The 21,666-nt window shown below is 40.6% G+C and overlaps 2 protein-coding genes across 4 annotated transcripts in view; both read right to left on the bottom strand.

Moving 5' to 3' along the window:
- The window catches only part of fubp3 (far upstream element (FUSE) binding protein 3), a 28,469-nt gene extending 28,145 nt beyond the window's left edge, over positions 1-324 (bottom strand). Inside the window, exon 1 of the mRNA XM_040000156.1 lies at positions 191-324. Within this exon, the coding sequence (XP_039856090.1) occupies positions 191-286 (96 nt within the window). The 5' untranslated portion in view covers positions 287-324. The remainder of the gene's footprint in view (positions 1-190) is intronic.
- Positions 325-13,574: 13,250 nt separating this feature from the next.
- Positions 13,575-21,666, bottom strand: part of ass1 (argininosuccinate synthase 1) — a 34,066-nt gene continuing 25,974 nt past the window's right edge. For all 3 annotated transcript variants that reach the window (XM_040053199.1, XM_040053198.1, XM_040053197.1), the window contains exons 12-15: positions 20,704-20,835; positions 18,237-18,393; positions 14,050-14,115; positions 13,575-13,957 (exon numbers count right to left, since the gene is read on the bottom strand). In XM_040053199.1, the coding sequence (XP_039909133.1) occupies positions 13,909-13,957; positions 14,050-14,115; positions 18,237-18,393; positions 20,704-20,835 (404 nt within the window). In that variant the 3' untranslated portion in view covers positions 13,575-13,908. The remainder of the gene's footprint in view (positions 13,958-14,049; positions 14,116-18,236; positions 18,394-20,703; positions 20,836-21,666) is intronic.

Here is a 21,666-nt window from a genome sequence, read left to right as displayed (position 1 = left end):
CTCTAATCTGTCCGCTCAGCTATGCCGTCTCGGCTATTTAATGTTAGCTTGCCAGCTCGCAGTGTGCAAAAGGGGTGTTTATAGTTTAGGATCTGGGATGCCCCAACCAAAGTCTCGGTCTGCTCCGCCCGCAAACACGTTGTCTACGGTGCGAAAGCGTCTCTCCCGTGTTCGCTGAAGAGCCATTTACCTGTCGGACCCGGCGTATCGTGTCTGCGAAGTCATCTTTCGTTCCGGGCTGAGCCACCGAGGCCTGTCCCTGAACCAGCTCCGCCATCATCATCATCCGCCTCGGCAGCTGAGAGCCGCACTTAAAAAAAAAAAGCACACGTGCCAAACCAAAGCACCGCGAGCCAGATGATCTCGCGAGTTGACCGTAGAACACATGGCATGTAGGACATAGGTAAGAAAAACAGTCATTACAACTATAGATGAAAATTGTACTGCACACATTAATGATATTATATATTTGAAAGATCATATGTACTTAGTCAAAAAATTATTTTGTGTATTTCTTTATTCAGTCGAATTCTCTCTCTCTCTCTCTCTCTCTCTCTCTCTCTCTATCTATATATATATATATATATATATATATATCACTCAGAGGTCAGTGCTATATCTGTGGCAGCTTGTTTCTGCCACTAAAATAAACAAAAATAACTATTCATAAGTCAAACTTTCAAGAATTTCTGACTTATTTTGAGATAATTACCTACAATTTGGCTGCTTATTTTTCAGTGGTGGAAACAAACTTAAAACGGATATTGTAAATTTGGTTGGCTAATATCAAAGACCAAAACTGTGAAAATCCAAAATAAATAAATAAATGAAATTAGGAAAAAACGAACAGCAAAGGAAAATAGTGTAATTTAATAAATTAATGAGAAAAATGTAATTAAAAATAGGATATGACAAATGATAATCTGTGCATTTAATGGTATTTATTGAGACGCTATCGCTCTCTATGTCTATGTCTTTATTTGTCTGTGGTACTCTTAGAGTTTTGGTCTTTCACTGCTTATCGGCTTCAAACACAAATCTATTCATATTATACGTATACAAATCAGAGAAAGAGAGACATTTTTCATGTCAGGGAAAATTTGGACACTTTCTTACTTACTAAAAGGATAAACATAAACATATATGAATGTACATATACACATATATGGATAAACATATATGTCAATTGTTGGCAGCCTATTCTTATGCCAGTAGACTAAGAAAGGCAAAATAAATGCATACCTTTAAAAGCAAAAAATACCTTTTTGAAAACAAAACAAGTCTAAGTAAAACATCAACTTTTAATTACACATAATTATACATAATGAACTTTATTTTTGGATTTAATGATGGTCCACACATTACGTGTTTGAGCTGAAAATGCAAAGCCTTAACATACAGTTTGCGGATTCCTCGAGCCACATATGTTTCAATCTTCTTTTTTTTTTTACTATTTATAGTCACATTTCACTGTCTGACAGGATGAAAAGAAATCCCATCTCATGCAACAAAATGAAAACCTGCACATGTGGAAACATCTATATCATTGCACATCTGGAAAATGCCAGCAGCAATACAGAAGAGTAAAATTGCTGCAAATTTCCAAAATGTTTATGCAAAACAGTTCGTTCTCCATAAATTGTATCCAAACCTCAGACAAGTTGACCACTGAGGACTGATATTAATATGTGGTCCAGCAGAGCAGATGCAGTTAAGAGTTTCTGGAGATTTTTTTGGAGTCGTCTTGATGAGGATTTTCTTCATTCTTCAAGTTTTCTTCAAGTCTAATCTGTCTGGTCGTTTGTGTGGAAGTTTCTGTTGCCCACAACTGATCCTCATAAGTCTGTTAAGATGCTGCTTCTTAAACACTTAAATATGTTTTCCTCTTATATGTAGCAAGTTCATGCAGCTGCTCTAATTTGAGACATGGAGACTGGCATGCCGTGTCTTACAGACGTAACTACATATATCAGTTTCCTTTCCTCGTCGGCCCCCGGGCATGTTATTACTCCCAGAAAAGAAGCAGAGAAATTAAATGGCAACTGAGCGCTGTTCCCAGACCAGCACCTCTAAATGAAGACCTCCAATCTAGCAGGACTGAAGTCTGATCTGGGCGACTAACATATTGCAACCATGTGCTGTGCTGCCAATGTATTCTAACCCGGAGGTGGCTGGGAAATCAAAGACACAGTCAGGTGGTTTTCTTCATATACAGCCAGACGATGCATTCATGAGAATGGACTCAAGCACACACATACAATTTGTATAAAATCAACCCGCCATCTGGTTAAATGGCCTAGTAGTAAGCAAAGGCAGTTAAGGCAGGTGTGGGTCTCTGGAGTGCTGCCAATCAAGCAGCGGGAACTGACCAAGTGTGTGTTTATGTGTGTGGAGCTGTGGTTACCGTAGCAGGCTGATCAAGTGTCACACACAGACACAGCTTCCTCCCTGTCATTGTCTGGCAGAGAATAGATGCTTGTTCCCAGGGTTCACTGTGGTAAAACTGTTGGGCCACTCGCCAGCGAAGTGCATTTGAGCACAAACTCAGCCAAGCTTTTGGTCTCTCAAGAATAAAAGGTTGTTTTTTAAAAAAAAAAAAAAAAAAAGTATCATCAGTTGAAGCTGAGTAGCTGATCTTTTTTCTTTTTGTCCTTTTCATGCTCATTTCAGTGAAGTCAAAATTTGATGTTTTCTGCGGTCAGGCAAGTGGAACACATGCAGAGGTGGACAACTGAGCATTTAGGAAAAAGGAGCATCAATATTGGCACACTTACTCTTTTTGACTACCGAGCTTTTACCTCCTCCTCTTTTCTCTCCAATCTCAAAAGAACAGGCAATATGAGACTGTAATTGCTTTATAATTGCCATAGTTCTGCTATGGGCATAAATTTCTAAAGGCTGGATGCAAGACATGGTTTAGAGTTTCATCCAGAGGTCTCAGAGGTATCCCAGCATGGCTTTCATTCAGGAAGACATTGTTCATGCAGCAGGAAGCAGTAAATAAACCTGGGCTCTGAAGCGTTAATGATTTTCATATCTGAAAAAAAACTGAGGGCCACATCTTGTGAATTATTTCCACAACCAATTTCCAAAATAGCTGTTCTTAAATTTCAAACGTAATAAATATGTTGGGTTTTTTGTATTATCCATATCATGCATTCACTCAAATTTTGGCAATTTTGTCATTTTTGTATGTTGCATAACTAGTTTCTTTCATTTCTTCCTTCTCTGTAAGAAGTTTGCAACAAACACTATGACCCTAAACACATTCTTTCTGTTGTTTCACTCTAGTGCATCGTCCATATATGAACATTGCATAAGAATAAAAAGAGAGTAACATAAATTCATCAATTCACAGTTAGTTGCATAAATAACAAGTAGTGTGAGTAAATAAGTAAGAAAGTAACTATAGTAACTATTTATAGAGTGTCTTTCATAGGCAAAAAAACCCCTTAAATAAAAACCTTAATTTATTCTTACTTTAATAAGTGAAGGAGAGGAAGGAGTAATTATGTAAAGTTTAATTACAGAGTGCTTTTCACAGACATGTTACATTTACTGATCATGCATAGCCTTTGAATCTAAACATCAATCCTACTGAAACAAAATGTCTACATCTAAAAATACTTCTTCTGTGTAGTAATACTAACATCACATTACCACAGCAGTAATGGGATTGCATCTTATGATAAAAAAGAAAAGTGTAGTGAATGACTTCATTGCAATTTTCTCACCATGCAAAGCCATTGGGTTGAATATGGTCCCCCGGGGCTGCATGTTCGACACCCCGGTTGTGCAGTTTTAAAATCAGGGGCCAGAATTACTCACAGTGCAACTTAACCACCTACCAGATGGGTGCAAGTTTTTGTCTGTACGAAGCATATGGGGCTCATTATTTTTTAATTCTTTTAAACCTAAAGTCTGCACATCCAAACAATGCTGATTCATGTGCCTTCAGATGGAGGCACAAAAGAATTTACATAACTATTTTTTAACAAATATTCCATATATTAAATGACCTGTGAAAAATGTTGAGCTCACCTTTAAACAGCGTGTAGAAACATGCAGCTGCAAGTATGGGAACTAGTTTTCTAATCACAGATCTTATCTTAGCCTTTAAACCTTGAGCAGTTGTCCCAGGACTTAAACCTTCATATTAAATATTAATGATTTACTTACTATGTAATATTATTATCTTTTTCCTGTATAAGCCAGTGTAGGTGTACTTAAACTATGTTTTTATAAGTATGTGTGTGTTGCTTATGGTTTGGGATGAGGTGTAGAGTTGCTGAAAAAAATTGCTCTTACTGTTTTGGTGTTCAACAATATGTCTGTTTGCAGTATTTGCAGTACTGGTTCACCTGTCATAACAGAAAGCATTGGTTTTATTTATTATGGCCATTATAAAGATGCTCAGTGCTTCTCACACAGTACTACTGAATAATGACACTTCTTTACACCTACAACACACACATGCGACACAAACTGTAAGGTGTGTCTGCACCTGGGTGTGCTCAACAATTCAGTGAAAACAATATGCCATATATGCTTGGTGATTTTTTTCTGTACAGTAGTTTGACAGTTAAGTTTTCCTGCTTTGCAAACTATGTGCTTGAAGTTACTTTCATCCTAGAATCCCACAGAAATACTTCACTGCTAGTAAAATGTATATTTTCTACATTCTAACACTCATTTACATGATCACATAAGTTCATTTTAAAACGAAGGCTGTGTGCATTCACTAAGCAAGCACTACTATTTTGCTCTTTGTCTTTTTTCTTCACTTGTATTGTTGTTTACTTGGTGCTAACTCTTTATTGCATTTCTTATATTCTCCATAGGTGCTGCTGCTTGCTTTGTTTGCTGTTCTGTTGCAGTCTAAACAAAATTTGCTCACGCCACAGGTTTATCTCTCGTTTTAAAATTTAAAAACGAGAATTAAAAAATGTCTTCATGAAATCGAAGCTACTAAATCAAATCGGCATTTTCTCTATTTATGAAAAACAACGTAAAATCCAAAAACTCCTCAATTTATAAGTTGTGTTTATTTATCTGGAAATGTGTGATCAGAAATGATAGAAACTGAAGAAGCTATACACAAAGAATTTGCTAAGTCAATTCAACATTGATTGTTGACTAAAATAAATGAGATATAAAAAAAAAAGTGCAACATAACAGTCAAATTATAGGAGATCCATCACAAAGACTAAACGAACCTAGTCAGAGACAAAAAGCTAAGTCAGTGCCACAAATGAATTAAAAAAAACATAAAACAGGAGCATAATGCTGACTGAAAGAGTATATGAGGACAAACAAAAGAAAATCTGTGGCAGGTAACACGGTGTCTTGAAAGAGAAGATTGACAGATGAATAGGATAAACAGACCAGCTTCTCCCACTAATAGGAGAAACACACTTTTTACCTCCTTGTTTTTACCTCTTTTCCATTTTACTTTGCAGCCCCCTCCTCCCGCCAAGAGCCACTTTGCTTTGATTCAGCTCTGTATCTGTATTTTAAATGACTCAATTACATGGGATCCCGCAGTGAAAATTACGGATGTTTTCCACTATTTCTCTCCACTGGGACACCACGACCCCTCCTCAACTCCAATAACCCTCCCCCCCATCCTCACCCCTTCTCGTCTTTTCTCCATCCCTCTCTCCTGGCCTCTCTCTCCACCTGTCCTATTTTCCTCCTCTCCCACAGTCGCCCATTTTTCTTGATAAACATCCGTTTTGCTATGTCTAACGGATACTGAGAGGAAATAATAGCTAAATGGTCTTGTTTGTGAGCTCTCTGCACACTGAGCTGACAAAGAGTGTTTTGCAGGTAATTCTTCTGCTGTCACCACAAAACAAGCCGCTGAAAAGAGTTTCATAAGGATGACACGAGGCGCCGTTCAAAGCCAAACACCAGGCATGACAGAAATAAAAGCATATCAGCAGGCAGAGCTGCAGAAATGGACTGAATGTTTTTTTTATTCACCCAAAGCAAAGCAGGGTTGCAATTCTTTTCGGCACTTTAAACCCACAGCTTATGGGGCCCCGAGGCATTTTAAAAGCGGAACCGACCGTTGATGTCCTCGGCTGGTGTTGAATCTACTTTCGAGATAAAACCCTCACCTACTGCTGTGTTGCTCATACTCACTGAGGTGCAAAGTATCACGTAATGCTCAGCCAAGGCATACAGCTGGATCAGCTTTGAGGTGGCAGCACATCCCTGAATACTGCACAGCAAAACAAGTGTTCCTCATTTCATGCATACAAAGGCGCATAGATCTTCCAGGGCTGTCCAAAAAAGGAAAAAAAAAAAAACAACTTAGCATGCATAATTTATCACCATCTCACAACTTTTCAAACCTATTTTTCACAACTGGTTGCATGCCTTTCTTTATGGTTTGCAAAACACGTCACATGAGTCTCTTATACAGCATAGCAGCCCTGTTAGTAGTCTCACATCAAAGTTAAAACACTATGTATACACTTTGTGGCCACTTTATAAGGTATACCTGTTCAAAGTCTCATTAACGCATAGCATCCAATCAGCTGGTCACGTGGAGGCAACTCAATGCATTTAGCCATGTATACATGGTCAACACAGCCTGGTGAAGTTCAACCCGAGCATCAGAATCGAGGAGGAAGGTGAGAAAGGCTCCCTATTAAATTCAGATTAAATTCAAAATTCTTATCCTTACACACAAAATCTAGAATTATCAGGTCCCATCATATTTTAAAGACCTCATAGTACCATCTTATTCTACTAGAGCAATTCAGTCTCAGACCGCTGGCTTACTTGTGCTTCTCAGAGTTTTCAAAATGACCTTTAAGATTAGGCTCAAAATGGGTTTTTTTGATAAAGTTTATTCTTAGGGTACAAGACCTGTGTGATGAGTATTGCAAACCCACTTTCTACAGTTTTCTTCCTGTAGAAAGGTTTTTTTTTTCCTTCCTACTGTCACCAGTTGCTTGTTCATAATGGGTTGTTTGGTTGTTGGGATCTCTTTCTAATATTGTAGTATCTTTGCCTCACAGGCAGTCAGTTATGAAGAACAGGAAACTGTTTGCCTCAGTTTGGGCAATAGAATATTGCAAAAATGTTGCCAGAGTCTCAATTTCTGCTGCAACATTCACACAGTAGGAGCAGAATTTGGTGTAAACAACATGAAAGGATGGATCCATCCAGCAAAATTTGTTCATCATCAACCTAAACTTTGTCAGTGACCTGATAACTATCTTTACAAATCAACAATATTCTCTTTGAACTAGTTGTTTTTCCAATAGAAAATTGCACTCCTCCACTAAATCAGTCATACTGTACAAAATTTAATTTGCACAAATGAAATGCAATTTGTAACTGTGTTGTGTAATGTAGTGCATTATTTACATGTAGATGATAGCTTCAGGATTTATGATCCATTTTCAAGATTTAGCACAATGTTGTAAAATTACAATAATTTTCTGTCAAATTAGGTTTCAAATGTAAATGTGTCAGCTTTAAAATCTACATGTAAACATGGAGAATACAAGGCACACAAAACGTTTAAGCTAGGTGAGTTGGAAGACATTTATATGGGATGAGAAAGATGTGGTCACTCAGTGCATTTAGTATCAAAGCAATAACAATAAAGCTAGAGTGAAGTTACCATGTTTAGTAGTCAAGACGCTGCGCAAAAATGACTTAAAATGACTACTGAAGCAGAAAATACTGCAGCAGCTTGAACTATAATTTCAGAGCATATTTGCAAAGTTCAGTAATGAAAGCCAGTTAAACACCCAGCCCAAATAGCCTGCATACCCTGCGGTGTAATTCAGGCACCATCAGAAAACATTGCATTACCATCCATCATAACACACGCCATAACAACCGAATAACCAGCGCCATTAAACATTTACATCATCCAGGGGATTTACTGAGAATGAGGCTACCAGCATGCACCTTGAACCCCTCATCCAGTCACCTCCTCACAGAGTAACAGATCGAAGAACATAAAGAGCGTGTGCCAGCAAACAAACCTCGCCAGCAGACCCCCAGGGAGAGGAGGGGAAGGGAAGCAACACAGGGAGATAAATCTATTGATTTGAGATCAACATGCTGCATTGGCGCTTCCCAGAGGGACCTGCAAAATTGAGGGCATTGTAATGGTGTGTGTGTGTGTGTGCGCTTGTGTTTGTCATAACTTTGATAGGTTTGGATTCAGTGAAAGTTTCAAACCAGTTTCAAAGAAATATCCAAACACAGGAGTTTAAAGATTTTAAATGAAGTTGGAAAAAACTGATTGTCAAAGCAAATATGATACTTTAAGCTATAATGTAGCCAATAAAAGTGTACTGAAGCTCCAAGTAAAGAGAATCATAGTCAGTACACTCATCTCAGTATTGATCTGTGCGATTAGTGTGCTAAAAAGAAGCAATTTGTGCAAGTTTGCGGAAAAAATCCACAAATTAGTCAAATACTTAAGAAACCTGTAGGTAATATATGATGTGATGTATATTTCTACCCTTAAATACAGATTAAGAAGCATACGTTGACTTAAATTGACAGTGAATGATCAGTGTTTCTATCACTGTTATATTAAACATGACCCTACATGACTGGGAGTTAGTCCAGCTTATCATAAGAAGGGGAAGCAAGGGAGGCTGGCTCAGTTCAGCTGGAACAAAATCCACCACAAAAGGCAACAAACATGTTACAGTTTGTTTGCTTAATCTGTGCAAAGATAAAAGTGCAAAAACCTCAGGCTAGGGTGGATTTTGTTACCTCTGGACAGAGCCAGGCTTAGCTAACTGGCAGATGGTTGTGGCTTTATATTTACCAGACAGATGTGAGTCTCACTCTCAGCAAGAAGGAAAATAGGCAAAAATCTTTTTAATGTCCTACTATTCTGATCTTTTCAAAGATGGACAATATCCAAAGTTTGCAAAATGCAGGCCAGCGCACTCATCAGTCAGGATTCGGCTACTTGAGCAATTATACCCGGACTTAATCCGGTATTGAAAAAGGTTATCGATTCTTGTTAGGCCCACAGAGCCTGCAGACTCCGGTCAATGTTAGTGAGTAGTTGAGCTACATTTGGTTGTAAGAGGAGACAGGGAAGTCCTCACACTCATTAACCCTTTTAGATGAGCAACATTGAGCAGCGGGCAAAATATTTCTATTTTTCCATCAATATTTCATCACCGACTTAGGACAAACAAAGCCAGGGGCTTTGACCGTAATGGTCCCATCTGTCTATAGATCTTCAGGACATCATGTATGGGTGTCCTTTGACACCAGAAAATAGGCTTTGACATCAAGGTAAAAACACACACGCACACACGCACGCACGCACACACACACACACACAGGAACCGTGGATGTTAGCTAGCCTGGAAGGTTTTATTTTGATGGTTCCTCACAGATGGTCGCCTTGATGTTGCAGCAGGAGATCAAGTTTCAGGAGTATGAATGAAGCGCACATCTGACCCATAAAGACACATCAGTGCTTTCAGACTAGCCTGCATAAGTGGCACTTATACCCAGTACGTGAACCACAGAATTATTCAGATAATTAATACAACAGGTGTCAGAAACTTTCACTCCCATCTCAGTTTATTCAAAGTATTCAATTTAATGGCCCGTGGTTAAAACAGATACTTCACATCCGTATAGAAAACAATGAGGCGGTTATCCTCATATATGTGCTATTAATACTGTCCTGTTCAATTTGGATCTTCCAGTGAACACAGAAAATATTAATATAAATAATGTATTCATAGTAGCCCAGCAGAATGTTTACTGTGTGCTGCAAATCACTTATTGTTTCTTAGCTGGGAATGACCTCATCATCTTTGCCAAGCCCATAAGCTTTCTACACTAACCTCAGGGGACCAGTCCATTAACCCTTTACCTGCTAAGTAAAGCAGTATTAAGTGAAATGGTAGAGCACAAAAAGCAGCTGCCAGTTTATTCAGATACAAGCGGGTGTTTATTAATCCAGGTAGGTATAAAATATGACATGATGGTGGTAAGAACAGTGCGTGTATGTGGTGCTCTGGAGGCAGGTGAAGGAACAGACACAGCGGGACAGCGGGACAGCCGTCATGCGGCTTCCTGGGCTTCGGGTTACACACAAACCATAGTGAACAAGAGCTACTTTGGCCTGTAATTGGTGGTAATTAACGGTCTTTGGTCATTGTTCCTGTCTTACTGTGCTGAAGCGGACAGGTCAGTGAAAAAAAGGATCGCTCTCTCTCCACACTGACAGGCAGATGAGGAGCGCAGATTGAGGGGGGGGGGCAGCAGACATTCTCGTGTGCTTTGTTCTGTTAATTCCTCAACAAATTAATATCACAATAGATGGGTAAAAACCTGACGATTAACTTAGCTCCCTGCAAATTCAAGAAGCAAACTGCAACATGACAACTTAGAGATAGCGATGGGGAAATATTAAGTCCTGAGAACAGTTTGCTAAAGCAGTGGTTTGAAGCAGGTGACAAACATCCATCCATCCATTCTTCTTAACTGCACGTCCAATTCAGGCATGCAGAGGGGGCCTGGAGCCTATCCCAGCTGTCATAGGGTGAGAGGTAGGGTACACTCTGGAGAGATCATGCATTAGCAACACCATCCATCCCTTCTCTTGCACTTAATCACTGTAAATTTCAAACATTTGCAGCTGAATTAATACTAGATGGAAGTGAAGTTTGGACTTTCATCCAAAGAGATTTTAGTATTTTGCATAACTGGTCTATAAATTATTAGTAACTTAGAATCCATTTAAAAGTGCTGTCATCTTAGAAAGCTGTACCAAATGGTTAAATAAAGTTAAACTAAACCTTCTTATCATCACCACCTTTGAGTATTTCTTTTCCAGCTTTTGTTGCCGGCGGCCCTCTGCACTTCAGCTCAAGAGGTCGCGGACTGTGATCCGGGACAATAGCCTCCTTTGTACATGTGCTGCGGAAGAGTGACAGGGAGTGGAAGGCTAGTCAACCTGGCCTCCTGAGAAGACACAGTCGCACAGAAGTGTCCATTGGGAGTGTCCATCGGTCCTGTGCTACCGCTGACTTTCATGTCACTCTATTGTCACACAACTCTCCCCTGAGAGGAAGACATAGTGGGTAATGAGGGGTAATTGGTCCAGGGTCAAGGATGATTAATTCCCTTGGTCAGGTGTGGGACAGTTTTCATACCTGCTTGGCCGGGCAGGCAGGTAGAAGGGAGGGGGTGGCGGATGGGATATGACATGTGATACGGTAAGTAAGTAGACACACACACACACGTGCAGAGTTGTTGATTAGAGCAGTATTCACCTAAGTAAAACTTCAATACGCAACCTTGTAATTCTGAAAAGAAATGCATGCAAGCTATTATATCAGTAAAAAAATTCCACAGGATCATATCTTTCTAGAAACAAAACAGAAAGGTCACCACAATCCTCCCCCTCTCCAACCACTGAAGCCAGATTGAGATTGATAGCTGTCCCCATCCCTCCTGCCACCCCTTCAGCTTGACTGACTAATCTGAATAACTCTCCTTCCATCCCTTCATTCTAACCGGGCAATTTTGGACACTGATTATCTTACAACCTGTGTGCGCACAACAGTAAATGCAGGGACTGGCTGGTAATTGACCAGGCAAAGACTGAGACGCCTGCCGTGTAATTGTGCAGTGGCTGAGTGGCTGCTGCAGGACTGAAAGGGTCCGAGAATTCCTCTTTGCCCATTAGACCTGGCGGGGGGTCTCCTGTGCCTGTGGACCCTAATATGAGGCCCACAGCGTACCCAGCACTTCGATACGGGACTGACATCTCTCAGTGGTGGGAACTAGGGAAGAAGAAGAGAAACAGCTACAGCATAGTATTATTTTTACATCTAACCATAAAAGGAAATCGCAAACACCTAAAACAGAGAAAGAGAAGCCTCTATTATGATGAGGGAGAGTGCTTTCCAATCACAGTGTGTCCACTGTGTTTACTTTGAAGGCCTGATGCTCTATGGAAGAAGAGACAACTCCCATCAGAATAGAAATGATTCTTCACAGGGCAAAGGTCATCGCTCAGTGTAGTAACATCTTCCTTTAAGGGTTTTCAAAGCCAATCTAGGGGGCAAGCATATGCTTAAGGACTGCACATCAAAGACTTTTAAGCTGTTCTTTGTTTTGTTTTTAACATGAATTTTGCAGTTTTGTTTTCCACAGCTGTTCCACATGTAGGAACCACAAATGGTCCATTTCAGATGTATTCACACATCAGTGCAATCCCACATGACATAGACTTTATAATGAGAAGCCCAGTGGTTTATACCAGTAATGGTGTTTGAACAGGCTGCATTTATCCAGGTTAAAAAAGTGAAGAAAGAAGAAAGTTTCAACTGAAGAGAAATGCTCTTCACTGCTTTGTCATGGTATAACATGAACCTTGGTTTAATGAAATGTAGTGAAGAGGACCTTTTCCTTCAGAGTATCCAGGCTGCGAGGGGGCAAAGGAATGAGGTCAACAAGTCAGTATTTCCTTTAATTTGTCGCCCTCTTTCTATTTAGCACTACACCTCCAAAATATTGTCACAATACACGATACAACATCGACATCTTAAGCTCTTAGTATCTGCTGCCACATTTCAGTTGATTCAGAAATGCCGCTGCAACAATAACCCGCCACATTAGCATACATATTTTACTCGTGTTTTCAGCAGTACAGTTGTAGTTTTGTTCCCTAATGCCTTAATCTCCACATTGAAGCTAATTTTACAGATTGTCCTGCCTAATCTTGTTAATTCCCGTTCAAGTCTTCCTGTTGAGCGACACTGCACCACGTTCACCTATTCACAGATCTTTAAATAGTCATCCAAAAGAGCATACCCATTTTTCATCCATTTTCTCCTTTTTATCCAGTTGAGGGTTGCAGGGGAGCCTGTCCCAGCTGTCACATGGCGAGAGGCAGGGTACACCCTGGACAGGTCGGCAATCTGTCGCAGGGATAACACACGGAGCCAGACAACAGTTTCCATTCACACCTACAGTCAATTTAGAATCACCAATTAACCTAACCACATGCATGTCTGTGTGGATTGTGGGAGGAAGCTGGTTTAGCTGCAGAGAACCCACACATGCACAAGGGGAACCTGCAAACTCCACGTAGTAAGGCCCCAGATTAGATTTGATCTCAGGAGCTTCTTTCTATTAGGCAACAGTGCTAACCAATGTACCACCTTCCAATTTAAAAAAAAGAAAAGAAAAAAAGCTGTAACTGAACCTTACAATACCCCCTCCTGCCTCTGTCCTGTAAGCGTGGGGACGCCATGCTTGGCGAAAATACATATGTATCGCGTCCAATTGGTTTTCCTTCCATCTGACTTGTGCCATTTGAGCTCAGAAATGACCTCATTGCTTCCACTTCAGTGTCTATCACTGAACCATTATGCTCACTTCTGCAGCGCTCCCCTTACATCTGCATATTGTAAAATATGACACGGCTTCCTCGGGGCACTGAGTGTGGCCCCAAGACTTAAACAGGCATGCATTAAAACAAAAAAACAAATACACAGTCTGCCAAAGACATAAATGACTTGTGCTTTTTATAAAGAAACACCAAAAAGGAAATTTCACCCTTTTTATTTGAATACAAACAGTTCATGGTATTAAAATAATGATGCCAAGAATAGAAAATTCCAGGGAACCAAATACTAAGAAATACATATCAAGAGTTTATCCACAGTTCATATTTTGGAGTGAGCCAATCCCGCTGTTACGTGTGAATGTCTGCTTTCAACTATGAAAATGATGTGCTTCCTATTGTGCTAATACAACCAACACTACATAATAAGGCATAAGGTAGATACTAGAGGCACAAAGACTAAAATTTGTTGGTTTGTAATACGTCATGGAGAGAGAAAACAAAAAAAGAAGGTGTTGTTCCACAACTGACACCAACTACTGCTTGGTGCTGGACAAACCCTGCAAGCGGTGGTGTTCCCGTAACCTGTGGCAGAAAAATATACAAAGAAGGATGAAGCATAGGTGTGAGCTGGCTTTAATAAACAGTCATTCTTTGGTTTTAAGGCGAACGCTAACCTGACAGCATTAATCCTGATGAATCCAGAGGCATCACAGGGGTCGTAGTCTCCCTGCACGTCCATGCTGAAACAAAAAGAAGTCAGAAAAGAAGCAGGTGAGCCAACAGGGAGCAATCTTCAAATCTGGGATCAGTTAAGGAGGGAGCAAACACTGAAGGCAAAAGTTGGAGGACAGTGGGGTAACAAACTGATTGAAGTGTTTGCCGTCACTGGCGTGAACATAAAGAGAGACAGAGCCTCATCAACCGCTGGGATAACTGGATCATTGATAATCTTTTGAAACAGTGCCCCAATTTGATTTTCCTCTGAATGCTCTTCTTTAGTTGCTTGTCCCGAATGAAAGCGCATCAATGCGGCAGAATGAAAGCACGCTCACGCATACAAGAACACAAAAGACGCACATAACCCATTTACAAACAATCCCATCATATCAACTGTGAGCTAAGTGTTGAGATGATTTTGTAATCTGCTGTCTGTCTTCCAGTTTATCCACTTCTTGTGAAAAAGTAGTAAATCTATAACTTGCGGCGGTGCGTTGTCCCATGTTGTCGAGGCTGCTTGTTGTGTAGTCATCTCTTCTTACTGTGTCTCACAAAGAGTGCCCGTGTGCTGTGTAATTACAGCAGTTTCTACCTGCAGTGTTTAATACACTCCCTTACTGAGTCCTCTCCTTCTATGACACCCCCAACTCCCGGTGTACAGCTTGCACTCATTCTTCAAAAGCACTTAGCAAAAGAGGAAATTGCTAACAAATGATAGGATAAACACTATAAAAAGAAAGGCCGACAACTAAATCATCAACTCTCAATACAAGGCTCCCTGCCCAGCACCTGAACACCATTATGAGTGAGTGGCCACAAAGAATACAGCACTTTGTGCCTGTGTGTCTGCAAGCATGTGATTGTGTATTCCTTTAAGAAACCCTGCAGTCTAATTGAGAGCGGAGACTGCTGAGAGCGAGGAGGGTGACATTTCTGTCTCAGATGGGTGCGGCGAAGGGCTGTATTACCACTGTGTTAATGACGCCGTTTACTGTTGCCTGTGGAGAGCCAACAGGATGTCAGCGGGGGTTTCATGCCTAATCTGGTCTCTGTGTGTGTGTGTGTGTGTGTGATTTTGACAGGTTTTCATGTAGTGGCAAATAAGTGAGAGTGTGTGTGTATGAGATTGCTGCTTCCAGGTGTATCACTGTCAGGTACGTCCATCTGTCAGTGGCAACGAAGAAGTAATTCACAATAAGCTTGTCATCTAATACATAAGTAAGTACTCGTTAGTATATCGATGACATATTACATCTATAAAAATGTGTTGTTAAGTAGTTTTACATGTTTTGTAGAAACTGGAAAACATTCCAACAAGTCTGGCATGGCCACTTTGTTAGGAACGCTCGGTTAATTGCTTTTAAAGCAAAATCTAATCAGCCAATATTATGACAGCAAGTCAATGTGATTAGGCATGTAGACATGGTCAAGGCACCAAAATTGGACAAGAGAAGACTGGAAAAACATTGCCTGATCTGACGAGTCTCGATTTGTGTTGTAGCATTCAGATGGCATGGTCTGAATTTCACGTAAATAACATGAAAGCGTGGATCCATCCTGCCTTGTATCAATAGTTCAGCCTGTTGGTGTGTTTGATATTTTCTTAGCATACTTTGGGGCCTGCCTGAGTATTGTTTCTGACCACGTCCATCCCTTTAGGACCACTGTGTGCCCGTCCTTTGATCGCTCCTTCCAGCAGGATGGTTTCTTGAACATGACAATGAGTTCACTGTACTCAAATGGTCTGCACAATCCAGTAGAGCACTTTTTGGATGTGCTGGAACAGGATATCATCTCATCATGGATGTAAAGCTGACAAATCTGCATCAACTGTGTGAAGCTGTCATGTCGATTCGGACCAAAACCTCTGAGGAGTATGTTTTCAGCACCTTGCTGAATCTGTGCCATGGAAGATTAATGCAAAGGGGGTCTAACCCAGTGCTGCAATACTTACTAAAGTAGCCAATGAGTGTGTATTAACACTTATTTTTAGGGGATTTTATGCATTTTATTGTACAATAGAAAGCACTTAAGAAAGTTCTGGTTCACTGCATTTTCCCGAAATAGATCAAGTTTTCATTCAGTTTGTTTTATCCATTGTTCTCGATTAAAGAATAATCCAATAAAGTTTCTTCTAAAGTGCCAATAGACAACTTCCCCCCTGCACCCTTACCCTCTGCCTCCATTTTAAAGCCCCTTTTGTATTAGGCTGTTAGGCTTTGTTGCTAACTGATTTAGTAGATATAATTCCAGCTGAAACTTCTGAACCTTCCCAAGTCCTGGAGCTCTTTTCATTGAGCAAATCCCCTTCACTCTTGGTTTTAGCTTCTGTCACTATCCCTTTTTGCTCCTTTTCTTTTACTGGGTAGTTTTCACAGCTACTCTGGTTATACTGGTGTCCCACCATCTCAGCTACCTGGAGAAAGCTATCGATAACTACAGAAAAAATAAAAGCGTATTCCTGTTTCAGGTGTATCACTGAGTTTTTATTTTCTTACTTTGAGGCAAAATTACATACCGAAAGCAAAAGCTCACCAGGAGCACCTCTGAAATAAAATAGTGTCTTTATTCTATATATGCACATTCTGTATCTCAAACACAGATCTTATAAAATGCAATGAGATCTATGATCTTTAAAAAATTGCTATGTATGACATGTTTTCCTCATTGTTGTTAAATGTTAATGCTAACACTAGTTTCAGAAACTGAGCACTGGTGCGGTACAAATAGAAGAGGCCAGAAGATGAACAAAATCAATTTTGTAACTATTACGACTATTTTCTTTATAACTTCATCATCTTACTTAAGACTTTAGTAAAAACCCAAACATTTGTTGGTTTCACGTTGCCACATATAAAGAATTTCATACTTTTCTTTGTTGTATACGATCAACAAAGAAAAGTATATATGAAACTGAATATCTTTTTGCTTTTAACTGCTGAAAGGCACCTGAGAGTCGGCTTGGTCTCGTAAATTCAAGCATTTATTCTCAGGTTTAGCATGTAGGGCGACAGGTCTGTAGTCACAGGCGTGTGTTTACCTGAAAAGACAACACCTTATCAAGAAAAACCTGCTCTCCATGGGTAAGAAATAAAGCCGTGTGTCAGTGTGAGTGACTAAATTTGAGAGTAATGTGAGAGTTTTTTGGGGGGCTGATATTTCTAAAGAGCCCCTTTATGTGGAACCACTGGCCCATCTGTCAGTGGCCCCGAGGACTTTGCGATGGTGCAACACAACACTGAGTCACACAGACGTATCATCCCTGCTGAGAAGTGTGACTTTATAAAATGAAGCCTTGTATCAAAACACAAGCGTTCATCAACTAAAACCATACAGCAAATTGTCTGTTTAAAGGAATGAGGAGTTATAATTTATCTAAAACGAGTTGAAAGTTTAGCAAAAACTGAATATTAGTAAAAAAAAACTAAACTGAAACAAGCCAGTATGGGTTACTAAAGCTGGCTGCGTGCCTGGTCTGAGTACAGTATAATCTCTGTTTATCTCCCCCTCTCTCACAGGACAAAATGTACACTCACCGTATTGATTTTTTCTCCTTTTTTTTTTTAAACTGGCTGTTTCGCTTGCCAAACCAGTCTAAGGAACTGAATGGCTGACTGTGTGAGGCATGTTTTTAGTGTCTCTCTTTCTGACCTGCTTAACTAGCATGACATGCTGGTGCTTTCCTCTTAAAAGCCGAGTGAAATCACCTCTCTCGTCTGGCTGAAAACACCATTAGCTCTCTGACTTTAGGGTACAACTGGTGTGTGTGTGTGACTGACGTGGAGATGGAGAGACATATGGAGGAGGTTTTCACTTTGGTCAGTGCTGAGCCTGCCCAGAGGGCATTAGGGGTCACCCTCCTGAACAAACCCACTGTTACCACAGCTAAGAGGCCGGGGCGGAGGGGGGGTGTTGAGGTCTGCCCTGCAGGAACTGAGTCTGACACTTCTCTGATGTCTTTGTGAGGCAGGGTCAGTTAAGTATGCTGATGTGGAGATCATCAGAGAGCTTTGTCAAAGTGACCTAATAACAGGCCGACTGGTGAACATGTGGATGCACCAGAGCAGCACCACACGCAGCTGTCACTTCTGTCTTACAACCACACACACATATGCACTTTTTTTGTATTTCATCCTCTGCTTACCTGACTAGCTCCTCGTTGTACAGGGACTTGGGTGACTCTCGTCCCAGGATGTAGACCTGACCCTTGAAGACAGACAGCTGCACTTTGCCCTCCACGTTCTCCTGGGACTTGGCGATGCAGTGTCGCATAAAATCACACTCTGGACTGTACCAGAAACCTGTAATGCAAAGGTTGGTTTAGGAGTTGTTTTTATTATAGTCCAGGCAGATGGAAAGATAAGACAAAACCAGGGCTGAAAAACAAGAAACAAAAAAAACCCTGCAGTTCCTCGAATGACCACTTGAGGCATCCACCCAAAAATGAGTCAATCCCCATAGAGTCCCCATCAAAGATCCCATATTTAGAGAATAATTAAACATGTGTACAGCCTATTTATAAGTAGTTCATAGATAATATTTTAATAACTTGCCAGTATTAATGGTAACAAGGCTTAAAATGATGCATTATAGATGCCCATCCACATATAAAGCAGTGATATATTGTTGTCACTTTACAGCTGCCAGCTGGTCATGATTGGTTATTCAAGGTCACCCTGTAGCTTAGTTAGCACGTCAGCAGTACGTTTCACTTCTATCAGTCATCACTTTAAACGGTCCCTTCAAAAATGGGAAAAGGTTTCATCAGGACCCGCCCGCTTCACATCACTAACGGTTCCCTCTCCTTCTAGTGTCTTTCTGTGTGGATGCTTTGAATGACAGGTGGATGCAGACCATCTGCTAAGCTTCACCTCTGCTAACTGGAGTCAGTGGACCCTTAGATTATCTTTGAAGTGTTTTAATGGAAGGATTTTCAACTTTGTGAACTTTATTTGTAAGCTAATTGGAACCAACTACAAGATATCAGGGTTTATGTGAGGCACTCGCATAGTGAACGGATGCACCTTGCAAACCAAGCTTAGTTAGCGTTAGCTGGTTATTTAGCTTTTCATCCATAAGAAATGAAGTTCAAGGCTTCATATTAGTTCCAAAATAGCCACTGACTATCATCATGGTTGCCATGTCCACCTGTTTTATGGAAACTATAGAAAAAGAAACTATTGTACGCTTAAGATCTTACCTGTTGCTTACACGACTGTGGAAAAGTGCTTGTGTTGCTGACTTTTGTATTGCTCACATAGCCCAAGATCTACATAAGTGCTATAATAAAACCTGGAAGCTTTTGACTTTTTGTTTCTTATTTACTTTAATGCAGTGTTAAAAATCCATCTTCACAGTTCACCTGCACATCGTTTTTCAAAGACACTTGGGAGGCACGTTGATCTAAACAACTTGTTTTTCTGGGGACTTTAGTCGTCACTGTTGCTTCTTTGTTTTCATGTAAAGCCAAACACCTGGAATCAGGACGCCTTGTAATGGATACGTTTGGGCACATGAATAACAATTTAACATCTAAACTGCTTAAAATCTTTCCACTGTATTTTCCTTATTTATTGAATACAAGTACGGATGGCCACACAGATCTGACTGTTCGCTCTTTTATGAGATACAATTCTTTCTCTGCTCTGGTCTCGTTTCTGTCTCAGGTAAAGATCCTTTCCCCCTGTCTTTTCTCCAATTTTGATGAGCTGGATCATCAGTCACTAAGACAGATGGGCGAGGGACACGTCTATATATGTTCAGAGGTCAGTCACACCCCACTCAGCAGGGGTCCTTCTCTCATCAGAGGCTGACCTCCACCTCATCATCTGGCCATGTTCAAAGACAATCATTCCTTTCTTTTTTGATCTTCGTGTTAGCTGCTTCTAGATGCCAGCATGGCTCTGTTAAGTGGTTGTTTGAGAAGATTACACGAATTATCATTTTAAATCGTCAATCAAAGAAAAATCCGTCATTTTGGTCTTTTGCTTTCAAAAGTGATGTGAAAGTGATGCTTTAAGATTTGGGCTTTCTTTAAACCCCTGCAAGCGGATTTAGATTCATTTTAATCAACTAAGCATTTATTTGACCGCTAATCAGTCGTTTAGTGTCAAATGTGTCTTCTCCTATAAAACACGTGGTTTAGGTAAATATTGCAAAAAAACAGATGCTGAACAGGTGGATTGTTAACATAAGCCCCACTACCAGCCGTCTGCTATCTGCAGCGTTATTAATGATTTAAACCCACAATGGGTTTAATCTCTGCCCTCCTCCTCAAAGTATCACCTTTGTGTGTGTGTGTGTGTGTGTGTGTGTGTGTGTGTGTGTGTGTGTGTGTGTTTCCTGCCTCTGGAGGGTATAACTGAAGCAACCTAGTAGTCAGTCTGTAATGGCACTGATCCTATTATGTGGATGAAGGTGAAGAGTGAGCAGAAGGGAGGATTAGGACACCTGAGCCGAGAAAAGCTCGACACACACGTGTAAACACACTGAACACACAGCAGTGTACGGATGCACTGAGCGTGTTTGCTTCTTTCTTACAGGAACTGTACAGGAGAAAAACAGAATAAGAGGAAACAACATAATTAAGATGAGATATTTTGGGCACTCACCATTGTACACAAGTTCAGAGAACTTGATACCAAGCCCCTGTTTGATCCTCCGCACCTCTTTGTCCATGGTAAAGGTCTCAATGTCTAAGTGGGCCTTCAACAGAACTGTACCTCCTGGGGTTTCATATATCCCTAAACAAACCAAAGCAAAAATCAACAAAACAAAGTCAAACTTGCACAAAAGACTTCAGCTGGGTTTTAGATGAGAGTGCTGGCACCTTTACAAGCCCGACTGCTCATGAATATCATATTTTTAGAGGCACTGGGATAGTGCACATAATTACTTCCAAGGCATAATCTTCACAGGCCATTCATAGCAACATAAACTACAAGGTCTGTTCATTTGAACTAACTGCAGCCAAACAGCTACATCAGCCATCTGACAGACAGGCCTTCACAGTGCTCACAAAACATGGATCAGCCTGTGACAGGTTAGGAGGCCCCTGCCAGCCCGGAGTCTGGACCACGGCTCTGACTACCCTGCAATTTACCCCCTCTGGACAGGGAGGGAGGGGTGGAAGGGAGAAAAGATGAGGTAGATGACAGGAGAAATGAAGCTGTCACTTAAATGTCAGGTAAAACAAAAGGAGGGCAGGCAGGAAACTGCTACAAGATCTGACTGTAGGAAGAAAAAAAAAAAGCTCTACCAGTGCCATCAATTTTGGAGCGAGCTGAAATTTTAGAAACTGTGAACGCAGTTTTTTCATTCAATACAAGGTTCCACATGTCTTTTGTCAATTTGAATGGCAAGCGCACTTTCGATTGGAGCAACGCTGCCTAACAGACACTTCACTACAGATTGTGTGATGTGCTTCTGGCTTCAAAGCTCTTTCCTAAAGTTTAACAGATGAATGCAACTTAAACTCTTCCAAACTCCTGAGTGTCTGAATCCGAATCTGTACAAGCCTAAAGACTGCTGATCTGAGAAGCATTTATTTTGTGCTCGCAGGTAAAAAAACAAAG

Source organism: Simochromis diagramma, unplaced genomic scaffold (genome assembly GCF_900408965.1).
Source record: "Simochromis diagramma unplaced genomic scaffold, fSimDia1.1 OVJJ01000596.1, whole genome shotgun sequence".
NCBI classification, from domain to species: Eukaryota; Metazoa; Chordata; class Actinopteri; order Cichliformes; family Cichlidae; genus Simochromis; species Simochromis diagramma.
The sequence above is the reverse complement of the archived record's forward strand: the minus strand, read 5'-3'. Positions and strand labels throughout refer to the sequence as shown.